This window comes from Tympanuchus pallidicinctus, unplaced genomic scaffold (assembly GCF_026119805.1).
Source record: "Tympanuchus pallidicinctus isolate F22 unplaced genomic scaffold, pur_lepc_1.0 scaffold20, whole genome shotgun sequence".
Taxonomy (NCBI): Eukaryota; Metazoa; Chordata; class Aves; order Galliformes; family Phasianidae; genus Tympanuchus; species Tympanuchus pallidicinctus.
This window is the reverse complement of record NW_026294722.1, coordinates 9,136,210-9,148,835: the sequence shown is the minus strand read 5'-3', so window position 1 is coordinate 9,148,835 and position 12,626 is coordinate 9,136,210. Positions and strand designations below refer to the sequence as shown.

At 49.0% G+C, this 12,626-nt stretch overlaps 1 protein-coding gene across 3 annotated transcripts in view; it reads left to right on the top strand.

The window, feature by feature from the left end:
* Positions 1-4,090, top strand: part of RALY (RALY heterogeneous nuclear ribonucleoprotein) — a 106,555-nt gene extending 102,465 nt beyond the window's left edge. For all 3 annotated transcript variants that reach the window (XM_052684156.1, XM_052684157.1, XM_052684158.1), the window contains 2 exons: positions 2,201-2,249; positions 2,397-4,090. In XM_052684156.1, coding sequence (XP_052540116.1) covers positions 2,201-2,245 — 45 coding nt within the window. In that variant the 3' untranslated portion in view covers positions 2,246-2,249; positions 2,397-4,090. The remainder of the gene's footprint in view (positions 1-2,200; positions 2,250-2,396) is intronic.
* The last annotated feature ends 8,536 nt before the right edge of the window (positions 4,091-12,626 follow it).

Genomic DNA, 12,626 nt, shown 5'->3' with positions numbered 1-12,626 from the left:
CCTTCCACTTCCTGGGGAGTGAGTTCCTCATCCCGTGTCTTTGGCTTACAGCCATCAGCTTACAGACTGCCACTGGGCTCAGGGGTCTGAGAGTGCACAAGACAGACCCAACCAGTTAACTGGGAAAAAAACAACCCTTGAATACATCGACCTTTTCCATCAGCTTTGTCACCAGGTCTTTGGGTCGTCTGCTTCACTGAGCAGAGGGCTTAATTCTTCCTTAGCTTTCCTTTAACTGCTGGTGTACTTACAGAAGCTCTTCTTGCCCTTCACATCCCTCACCAGTTCCAACTCCTGGCTTTTGGCTTTCCTAACACTGTCAGCTCAGCTGGAGTGACAACTGTATTCCTTCCAGCCTTGCTTTCACTTCTAGGTTCTGTTCTTTCTGTAGGAAGAAGCTTGGTTTGGCTTTTGCTGTGCATTCTCGCTGGTCTCTTGTCACGCCTGCCCAACCACACAGCAGTACAGGCTGTTCTCATGCTTTGAGGCAGGTGGTCTTGAAGGAGACCCAGCTCCTCTGTGCTCTGTGGGCCAACAGAAAGGTCACCTGTGAGATTCTGCCCAACAGACCCCAATTCCGCAGTTTGTCGTAGTCATTTCTCTCAGGAAATTCAACTTCACTGTCTTATTGCCACTGCAGCCCAGACTTCTTTCCACCTTCACACAGATCTGCCTTGTTCATGGGCCGCGCGTCCAGAAGAGCATCAGGCTGACCCCTTGTCAGCCAGCTGCATCAGGAAAGCTTTCTCAATGTTCATCAGAAATCTGTGTGGTTGCTTGCGCTCAGCCCTGTTGACTTTCCAGAAGATAGCAGGTTGGTCAGATCCAAGAGGAGTACCTGCAAGCCAGGAGGTTTCCTCCAGCCATCCCCAGTAGGTTTTGTGTCATGTGGCATGCACCAGGTGCCCACCACGATGTCACAGAAGTTGTTCTTTCTCCTGATCCTCAGCTGCATGCTCTCAGCTGACTCACTGCCTGTTCCAAGACAAATCCCCAAGCATTTGAGCCCTTCCTTTGCCCACAGCACGTGCCACCTGACTTGGTTTTCCTGAAGAGCCTGTTTCCAGGGCACTGCACCTGCTTTGTAACTGCAACTCTGCAGATGAAGAAGGAACCTTTGTTCTGCTGCCAGAGCTCACAAGCCTCCAGGCTTCCCATCTTGGGAGTCGCCATCCGCAGCTCTTCTGGGCGCAGTCTCCAGCTGTTCCTTGTTCATGCATTGCACTCTTCAGAGTTTTGCCCCCACAGGGGCTCTGCAAACACCCACGTGAGTTCCCTGATTGCACAAAGGCTATTTCCCTCCTCCAGTGCCTTCTGCTAACCAGGTTGTGACTGGTCTCTCTTGGTTGCTTTCTGGATCATCTGTTATCACTTGCAGACATCTCCTGGCTCCATTTCCATCTGTTCATTTTCAGTGCTGAGCACCTAATTCATTTAATGATGCTGTATTGCAGAATTGCTCCAGGAGGGCAATTTTCACATGCCTTATTTTCAAATCCACTCTCGTATGGGGAGCAGTTCAGCACACTGCACTGCCATTGCAGCCTTTGGAGTGGTGAATATCCTGAGTGCCACCCTGGAGGATGAGCTGTGCTGCAGACTGGCGCAGTGCCTCTGTTCACCAGCAGTCCTGGTGATGTTCCCCATTTGCCATTGCAGATCAGCTACCCCTGAGCATCTTTGTACAGTTCCTGGAACTGCAAGGTCTGTGCTTACAGGTGTGGCCATTCCCAGGTCCCAAATAAACTTCTCACAGTGCTAAAACAAGGCAAGAGCTGTGCAAACACATATGGTGAAGCCCAGCTTGTACAAATGCTGTGGCTACTTAATTCTCAGGCCATGTGAAAGTCAGGGGTCTGTCCAAGCTCTCATTTAGCAATCAGTGCTCACCACTTACAGCTTACACCCTGGGCTTAAAACCTTCCCCAGGACATGCAGTTTTCCCACTGGAGGTCTGGCTCTGGAGCAGCATAGATCAGACAGCAGATTTCACACCACTACAGGAAGGTGGGCTTGATTTCATCCTAGTCTCTTTGAGGTTCAGCAGAAGCCAGATCTCAACACCAAGCAGGGAATCACACATCCTGGGCTGACTGTCCACCATGGAACCAGCTGGTCTCTGCATGCGACACAGCACGGTGTCTCAGGCAAGGCAGGATGGGCACATGGTGATCTGTTTCTTCTTTCCTTTCCCCTCCAGGAGAACAGCCATTACACAGACGTGGAGGATGCCAGACTACAGTAACCAGGTACAGTTCACACTGCTTTTTAGAGGCTGATTCAGCTGGGTCACTGATCAGCCCCTCATTTCCTTTCCTACATCACACAGTGAATCTGTGAGGTTCCAGGAAAATGATGTAGCCTTTTATCCCCGCTGCCTTTGTCTCTCCTTGCAGCCCTTTTAGAACAGCAGTGAGTGATGGTGTGAGGAAAGCACGAGGCTAAACCCTGCCCTGGCACGTTGAGCAAGACAAGCTAAATTGAAGTGCTGCTGTCATCTCTACCTGGCATTCAAAAGGAGAAACATGGCCCAACATCTTCCACCCATCTGTAACGCAGAGACAAAGAAAACTCATCCCAGCAGATCCCCACGACCCCGTGCAATGGATTCAGAGCTCTGCAGCGAGCACAGGCAGCAGCCAAACCCTGCGTGATCCATAATCACCCCTGGCTGGGTGAGTCAGAGATGACACGGGGCTGTTGGCAGGAGAGGAAGGACAACCGAGCCCATCTCAATAAAGACTTTTTTTCCCATGCTAGGTGAGAGCCAGAGCATTTGGTAACTGGGGGAAAAGTACTGTCTCAGTTTGGACAGTTTGTGTTCTCACACTCAAGGTCACTTTGAGGAACAGGGTGCAGGGTGAGCTCTTCTGCCAGAGCGGTCAGCTACTGCTGTGGCTCTCGTCCCATGCACTGCTGCAGGTACGTGGCTGCTTCCAGGCAGACAGGAGCTAGTGGCTGTGCATGTGCTGTGCTCTTTGCATCTGCTTGAAGAGAGGAGAAGGTAAGGAGATGCTGCCTGCAGGAAAGCAAGTGATCCCAAGCAGGAGAAACGAGGAACGCGTCGTCTTCAGCCGTACAGCAGAGAAGGGGTGCAAGCATGCATCAAGCAGGTGGATGCAACCCTTCTGGAGCAGCAGCTCCCTGGAAGGGCTGTGGCCCATCTACAGCCAGAGCAGTCAGCCCCTGCCCTGCTGCTCACATCTGTTCCTCAGCCAGCTCCCCTGGGTCTCTGGGGCACCAGGACAGTGCTGTGCAGCCGCTGACCACCACAGTTGTGCTCTATCATCCGAGAGCTCTGCAGTGCAGCTCCTGAGCATGCTGAGGCCAATTACAGTGACCCCAGCACGTGTGTGGGTGTGCAAGCATCTCTTTCTCCTGCTTTTGACCCGTGCCACGTCCTGCAAGTAGGAGGCTGAAGCAGCCCTTTCTCACTGCAATGCCCAAGAAGTCTCTCAGCCTTTCTCATCTTGTTCCTTCCTCTTCCATGTGCTTATGCAGTTTTTTTGGGTTCAGAGGCAGATGGGACTGACACTCACGCAGCACTTTATTCAGATCAGTTGTGTCCTGCCCATCTCCCCTCTGTTTCCCACTCCCCCTCCAAAACACACACACAATCAGTGCTTTGAATCCAGAATGCTGTCCACACCTTCTCCTCAGTCTGCACTGCACAGGGTGCTCTGAAAGGGGATTCCTGCTTTCTGCTCCAGCGCTCAAAGCCAGACCTCTTCTACAGCATCTCTCCCTGAAGGGTGGAGGGGAGAACAGGTCATGGGGGCACCGCTTCCCTGCCCGGAGGACCATCCTGGAGCAAGCATGGCTCTTGAAGCACAACGTTTTATTTGCATTTCTTAGTTTTGAATAAGTCATGAGGGAATTAAGGGATCACCGTGCTTTCCCCTACCTTTTTCTGGTTCCTGTACAATTTATCCATTGTGTTGTACTGAGCCGTTGTAGAGCTGTTTTCTAGGCTTTGAGAGATGAGCTGTGGTTTTTGCTATGAACTGGCTGTGATGCTGCTGTCTGGGAGAAAGGTGACCTTGTACATAAGATCCTGTATAATAAAAGAAAGAAATCTAAAGAAATCTAATTTGCTTTTGTTGTCTGCTCTGTCCTACACAGACACACATGCTTTTCTGCTATATTTCACCTGAGCAGATCTTCTTTCCCTCCCTGAACTTCAGCTCTGCCATCAGGATTGGGTTTCTTTTGCTCAGGGTGTAAGGGCTGAGCTTTGAGAGCACTCTCCTCTCCATGCCCACCCCGAGCTCCATGCCCAGCCTAGCACTACTCCAGCTTGGTGCAGCAGTTGGTTTTAGGCCATTAGAGCGTGGCCAAGGTTCTTTGGCACACAGCTGTTCTGATTCTGATAAATTTTTGCAGAGGATGAGGGACTTTGGGAACTGTTAGGCAGGGCCTTGCACGGCAGTTATCTTTGCTTTTAGCCGTAGATCCATCCTCGCAAAGTGAGTTCTGTATGGGACCGTGCAGCACATTTCACAAAGAGGCAAAGACAGAGCAGCGGGGTGGGAAAAGGGAGCATTCCTTTGACTCTTCAGGCCAGAGGGCAGCTGAGAAGCACCCTGCAGGTTTTCCTGGGGAGGATCGCTACCAAAAAAGGAGCCTCCTCACCTCTTCCTGCACACTGCTCCTGTCCCCAGCCTTCCCCTCCCACCCCATTTTTCCATGCATGCACACCCACAAATGTGGGGTGGAGCCTGCATGCTTAGGTCACAGCTCAGCTCCTGAACCACAGTACTGCCTCTGAAACACGCTCTGCTGTCACATGGGAACAGACTGCAGGGAAGAGCAGAACCCCATTACTGGCTTTGCTGTGGTGGACTTGTGGTCCTTCTGTCTCATCTGTCACATCTTGTTAGCTCTTGAATGGCTGTGATGTTGTCCCACCCTGTGCGCACCCAGCCACGTGGGAACAGCTTTCCCATGATGTCCCCATCACGATGTCCCCATGGAGTCGGTCCCTGTCACTCGATGCTGCCCTGCTGGGATGTGCCAAGACAAGGGTTGGGCGTTTCCCCAGGAGGAACATTTAATTCACCATCTGCACTCTTTGAAGAGAAGCCACCGCTATAGAGTGACAACTGAAGTAAGTGCACATCCAGTTCCCATCTTGTGAACTGGAAGTTGTTAAAACTTTTCCCCACCACCCACAAATGCAAGACTGCACTTCTGAGACCTGTGGACATCACTTGCCTTACATTTGCTACTCCATTTGTCATCATGGTGACAGCAACATTGTCTTTGCTGGAGACGAACCCAGATGTTCCCATCCCCTATTGTGATGCCTGCACCTCAGGAAATGTGAAACATGTGAGGTTTAAGCTTTGGGCTTGAACGTGCTGGTCTGGATGGGAAAAGACAATGTGCAAGGCTTTTTGGTGCTCTGAGCACCAAAATCAGAGCAGTGGATGTTAGAGTAACAGAGCAGGGTTACTCCAGTCCCTAACACTCCTTTGGTCACCAAATCATTAAGGTTGGAAAGATCACTAAGATCATCAAGTCCAGCCATGACACATCCCTACTAACAAAATATGATAACAAAAACCATAAAACCATGACACCATGTCCCTCATTACCACATTTAACCTTTTGCTGAGCACCTTCAGAGACAGTGACTCCACCACCTCCATCAGCAGCCTGTGCCAATGCAACACCAATGAGCTTCTGGACATGGAAAGACAACCTGTCAGGCCGAAATGCCCATAGCCTTGCATTGAGTTTCTGTCAGGAGATACAACAACAGCCCCCGCTGACTTTAATAAATCCTATCACGTGGTTGAAGCCCATTCATTGCTTTGGAAATCTTTATGCTATTGCAGTGGTAGTAATAACCATGCCAGACACTGCCTCTATGTCATAGCCCTCTTGCAACACCTTCCCATTATCTGTGGGATAATTCCATAATTTTTCTCGCTCTTAGTAAAGTTGTGGAAACATGGAGAGATATGGTCAAGTATCTCCAATGGCTCCCAGTGGGTACCAGCCATTATCCTCCAGGAAAGCACTGCCCAACCATGGATCAGATGTTGAGAAGCAAATCAGAATCTTGATTAGCAATCTGGAAACATTCAAGGAAGTGTAAAAATGAGGTGTGTGCTTAGAAAGTACCTGCTGGTCTTCAGGGTCTGCCTGGAAGAGCCAAGGTACCAATGTAGCAGAGCAATGGCTCCTCTGAAGTCTCTTCTTGGGCTTGTTCCACATCACAGTGCTTCTTCCCTGGTGCTGTCCCTCCAACTGAAGCATCCTTTGAAGTAATTCTGGGGAGCTGCTGGTTCTTCCTCAGCCAACACAGCCCAGCTCACCCCACTCACAGAGGATTCACATTGCTTGCAGTCAGGGACAGCCCCACAGGGCTCTTGGTTGGCCATGGCAGCAGGATGGGGACACTGGAACAGCCCTGCAGAGCAGAGTGCCCCACTCTGAGCTCAGTGTGAGCAGCTCCTGGGGGACAAGGCAGGCAGCTTCCACCATGAGCACCAGGACTGAGTCCTGGGAGATTTCAGGACCTCCAGAGTGGGTTCACAGGCCCGGAGCACAAGCAATTGCGAGCTTGTTTCCACATCAGGATCTGATGTAGTATTTGAATAACTGCATTAGGAACTGATGTGAAAAGATGAGATCAGGTGGGAGGTGAGCAGCAGGAGGGGTAAGGACAGAACTAGAATAATCATAAATTGATCATAAGGGACTGTCTTTGTGCCTAAAAGTTCTAAGACAACTCACATAGCCTTCACTAATTGGGTGTGAACACAGAATCAGCACAACTGCCATGCATGGGGGGCAGATCAGAAACCATTTGCATTCAGAAACCAGAATTTCAAGAGAGAGGGAGAAGATACAAGGATATGTTAATGAAAGCGTGGGAAGGTGAATTGAAACCAAAAGCACAAAAAGAGTGGGAGGTATTAAGAAAAGTGGCAGTGCCAGGTGCCTGAGGAGTCACCCAGCTGATGGTGGAGCGATGCAGCGTGCTCTGGTCCCAGTGTTACCCATCGCATTCACACCCCTGTGTTTTCCCAACATGGCTACCTTGGAATTTCTCTCCTTTCCACGTACCACCAGGTGTGCTGAGCCCATCAGCGTGGTTTGGGTGCTCAGAAACCTGCAAGGACTGAGCCCCAGTGGGCAGCAACCCAAAGCACATAGGAGATGAACAATGCCAACACCACAAGAACAACACCAGAAGTCAAATGCTCCAGAGCCCCACCAGCAAAAACAACAATAGAAGATGTGTTCAGCTCCTCTAATTCATTCCAGATCCTCCTGCCAAACCCGCTTGCTGCATGGGATTTTTGTCTGAAAAACAGATCCCAGCTGCAGATGGTGACACTCAGAGCTGCGCTATGAGAAATCTGGTCCTAAATGAACCAAAGCAGTGGTCCACTGGGAATTGTTCTCATCTGCAGAAAACCTTAATAGCTCATTTGAGGAGGGATTCCAGCAGGGCAGAACAATGCACACCCACCCAGCACAAGTACTGCGTGCTGCCTTTGCAACTGCTCTTCATAGCATTCATCTGATGCCCAACCAGGTCTGGTTTACCCCCAGCAGAAATGTTCCCTTAGCAGCAGGACATACAGAACCCACACTGCTCTCCATGAGTGAGCCCTGAGCACAGCAAAGAACGGGGCACCAGCTATGAGAAGCACACGGCAGCTGTGCTCCTTTGGGTTCAGTCATACCAACAGCTCCATCGCGGTGAGGAGCACCAGATCTGCTTTTGTTGCAGTTGTTTCAGCTGTTCTCCTGGCAGCAAGGAGCTTTCAGAAAACCTGTTGGAAATGTCATCTTTATACAGCAAAATACAGATGCTTCTTCCCATGCTCAAATTTTTGCTGGGGGATCACTTTCCCGTTCAAGATATCCCCATTCTTTTCTTTCCACAAAAGAAATGTGCGTTGTCAGATGAGCTTAAGGCCTTCCTCCTGGAAAACAGCCAGGCACTTCTCAAGCTGGATGCAACTCGTGTTGGCAGATACCCAATTTAGACACTCGCTGGTGGTGTACAGAGAAGACCAAGCCCCCAGATACGCACTGGGACAGCACACAGTCTGTTGAATCCAATTGGGTCACCAAAGAAGCAGTAAGAAGACGGCAGCGCAGAGGGTATGAGAAAAGCAAGCCAACTTACAGGTGGAAGAGCTCATCTCCAACCACAAGGCTGGGAGCATAGAAAACACTCTGGGTGTCACACTGACACACTCAGTGCCCTGCAGGTGCAGCACGGAGCCCTGGCTGTTCCCACCCAATGGAGGCAGCTGAGTGATACACAGCAACCGGAGAGCTGTGCTCAGACAGCACTGTTCCACATCCCAACCCAGAACCAGCTCTGCATTCACAAAGCAATGCTTTTCTCACTGCATTTCTTGCTTTTTTTTTTTTTTTTTTTTTCTTCTTTCTTATTAGCATTTCTTCACTTGCCCAGTCCTCACTTCCTATTGTTATGAGGGCTGCTCTAGAAGTAAAGTCTATTTTATGGTGTTGGTCCATGACATGCCCAGAGAGGCTGTGGATGCCCCGTCCATCCCTGGAGGTGTTCAAGGCCAGGTTGGATGGGGCCCTGGGCAGCCTGGGCTGGTATTAAACGTGGGGGTTTGTGGCCCTGCGTGCGGCAGAAGGGTTGCAGCTTCATGATCCTTGAGGTCCCTTCCCACCCTGGCCATCCTGTGATGACATCAGAGGCAGATGTTGGTGGGACAGCAGTAGAGCATGAACCTTGCCACCGATATCCCATCCCATTCTGTTGCAGTCTGACAGAATGGCACCTGACATGGCAGTGCTTATGGAGAGAGGGTGTGGAGCTGCATTCCTCCACACAGAAGAGCTGGCACCCACTGACATTCATCAACAAGACTCATTTACAAGAATAGCATGAGCACCCTTATTCATCACTGGTGAAAACATAGAGCGAATGGCGGTGACTGTTGGGAAATAGTGATTTGTAGCTGAGAATCTATTCTACCAAATAGCATTATTATCCTCCTTGTATTTGTTGTCTTTTCCATGGAAATAAAGAGGAGGCATTGCTTCTTTAATGTAGCCACTGCTGAGCAGTGCTGAGCCTCTCATACTGCCCTGCCAGTGAGGAGCTGGGGGGCACAAGGAGCCAGGGAGGACAGGACCAGGACTGCTGCCACAAAGCAGCCCAAGGGATGTCCCACACCACATGATTTCAGAAGGAATATCAAATGGAGGGAGCTGGCCAATGATGAGCAACTGCTTTGTGCATCCTATTCGGTTTACTCTATTATGATTTTTTCATTTTCTATCCTATTTAACATTCATTATCTCAACCCACAGGTTCTACCTGTTTTCTAGTTTTCTCTCCCACCCCACAATCCACACCACTCTTCAAGCCCAAATATGTCCTTTGTCAGAGTTGAGATTTAACAGCCACATCCCCAGTGTCCATGCATTGATCTGGATGAACAATGCACTCCAGTTCCCTCTGAGGGGGGGATGCCTGCATTACAAACAAATGCTCAAAGACAAAAAAATAAAATAAAATAAAATAAAAATGAAGAGCCTGCATGTGCTGAGAAAGCCAGCCCCGAGCATCCTGTCAGCCTTTAGGTAACCCCTGAAAGGCAATCACAGCCTTGGACCCAAACAACCACTTCAAGAGGACCTGGGAGATCTTCACAAAGTTCTTTTAAGTAGGAAAAGGGAAAATTGCCATCCTCTTTTGGCTGAGACTCGCAGGTTTAGAACCGCATTGTTTGAGAGTATCAGAAAGCATGGGGACAAAGCAGGGAGGGAAAACGGCACAAGAATGAACTCTCATTCCCCAGAACGATGGATCACTGCAAAAGGGCTATTTTGGTGCTGGCCCAACAGCATCAGGCAAGGCCTGCAGCAGGCAGCGAGACCACGAGCAGCAGGGAAAGGCATTTCAGTGCACAGAACTGAAAAGCATCACAGACGCATTTTTCACTCTCCTTTTGTGCCTTGCTTTCAAAAAGGAGCACATCCAGCTTTTCTCCTTGTAGTGAAAGTAGTAAGACTTCTTTTTCTTTTCCTCTTTTAAAGAAATGAGCTTTGCCAGAGGAGGACTGTGAGACCACCTTAGGAGCCCCAAGATCCAGCCCCACCCCCTACCTGTGTAAATACGCTCCATCCATGCTGCAGAGCAACGTTTCTGCATGGAGGAAAGAAATCAAAGGAAACCTCTGGGACAATTACCCAGAGCAGCAAGCAAGGCTTGGGGAGGGGAAAAAAAAAATAAAAGGATTTAAAACTCATTTGCTTTGATACAGAATTTAGAAAATCCTCAAAAAGATTTTGAAAGCATTAATTGCAGATTTTCCTTTGCTTCCAACCTGACACACAAACTACGTGAATGCCTGTAAAAATCCACACACCAGGCTAAATTTTGCTCATGGTTACAGACACATTTTCCTTCTTTCCAGCATCCCAGCTGGTAAAAGTTTCAGCAGCACCTGACACAGAGAGCTCCATAGTTCAGTCTTGGGAGTCACTATGAAGTTTTGCTTTAATTCTAGTGCAGGAAAAATCCAAAAAACACCAACCCCCTCATCACACATAGAAGCTGCTTATAGAAGCAGAAGGTCAGAGAAACCCCCATCTCTCAGAGGACACAGGTTCACCACAGAAATGGAATGGACCAGGGGAGTTATCCACACATTTCTGTTGAGTGTTCAGCAGGAAAACTATTAATGGCACAGATGTCGAGTTCTTACTGTTGGATTTCAGAAATATGAAGTGGTTCTCAGTGCACAAAAAGAAAATGAACAGCTGCACAGTGAGGAACGGTGTGGTCACAGCAGTAGGGAAAGGAGAGAGCATTTTTCTTCCTGCAGAGAAAAGTCTCAGGTCTACCAGCAGCAATGTTTCCGTGTGTAGCTTCACTTCCTCTGTCTAAAGCAGTACTGCCACTTCTCTGCCTCATTCTATGGTTTATCTTAAGCACTTTCAGCTATCAACTCAAATAACAAGCATTCCATAAAATTATAGGATGGCCAGGGTTGGAAGGGACCTCAAGGATCAGGAATCCCCAACCCCCTGCCACACGCAGGGCCACCAACCTCCCCATTTCATACCAGCCCAGGCTGCCCAGGGCCCCATCCAACCTGGCCTTGAACACCTCCAGGGATGGACGGGGCATCCACAGCCTCTCTGGGCAGCTGTTCCAGCACCTCACCGCTCTCCTGGTAAAGGGATTTGAGATTAGTTTTTCCAAGGCAGACAGAAAGGTACATGGGACAGGAACAAGCTGTGTTAACTGGCACCATGTCCTGTGCATGCAGAAAGAACATGCGATAGAGCTGCATGTGTCCAACCCAACCTCCACCAACACGCAGCAGCCCAAGCAACTACAGACTTCAGCTCTGGGCCTCCTGTGCTGCGTTGGAAAAGCAGAGCATCTTGTGTTGTGTCTGACCTCTGTGTAAAACAAAACAAAAAAAAAGCAAGCAATTATCTAGCAAACTCAAGTGACTTTGCAGTTTGTTGTCCGAGCAAACTGATGTTGAACTGGTAACTCTTGTGTTTGCTGCTAAACATCTGCCTTCAATTCCTTCTCAAAGCTCAGCCTTCAGCTTCTTGGATGCTCTTCTGGTAATCTGGAATACATCACTGGAAAAAGCATGGATCAGAGAGGCAGCACAGATACATGGAGAACATTATTCAAAACACTACAGATAAATTATTACAAATCCAGCTGTCAGCATCATACACAACTTCATTCTCCTGACTTGCAGAACCTCCCTGCAGTTTCTACTTCATCCATCCTCTGCCAGATTGCCAGCAGATGTGCTTTCACCCTATTGACCACAGAGCACCCCCTGCAACTTGTGATAAACCTCCTTCTCTTTTCAGCACCCTTTAAGCCCATGTTTTTTCCCCTTGCTCATCTCAGATGACCATTTCCCTGTCAAATGGGCACAAAATTGACACAAACCAGGGATTCCAGGGTACAGGGCGTATGACTGGAGAACCCAATCCTTGATGAACCACACACAGCTGTGACCAGAAGCCTCACAGACCATAGGAACTTCTCACAAGCGACTCTCCTTCATTCTTCTTCACATCATTTCAGGTCATAAAAAACACTGCTGCTTTAAATCCTTGCTCCAGACAGATGCTCCCATAAGGTGTGCTTAGGTCCACCCATTTTACTTTAATAGTAGTGTTAATTCAGAGCCACATGACATCAGTAGCTGATCCCACTGCCACCACAGCAAACCAGGGAATCAGGTCTGTTTCCATTTTACCCATTATGTGATGAGAGAAGCAAGTCCTTGAGTTTCAGCTCCCTGTACACACAACAGAAGTGTTTATCTGGCAAATACATTAAAAAGACATTGTTCTTGCAAGGATATCAGTAAATTTCAGGCTGATTAACCACAGAATGACTCTATAGCTCTCCTAGGACCTTCAGTGATGGCTTTCAGACTTTCATGGTCAGGGCTGGAGGAGGTGTTGCATCTTCACTACTGAAAGGAACAGGCCTACAATAGCTGAGATCACTTAAACAAAGCATAAAAGCTCACAAATACAGAAGACATGGAGAAGAGCAACCCAACTGCATCACTGTGCTCTTAACTGCTCAGCTGTTACCCAGCCCACTCAAACAGGGATTCCCT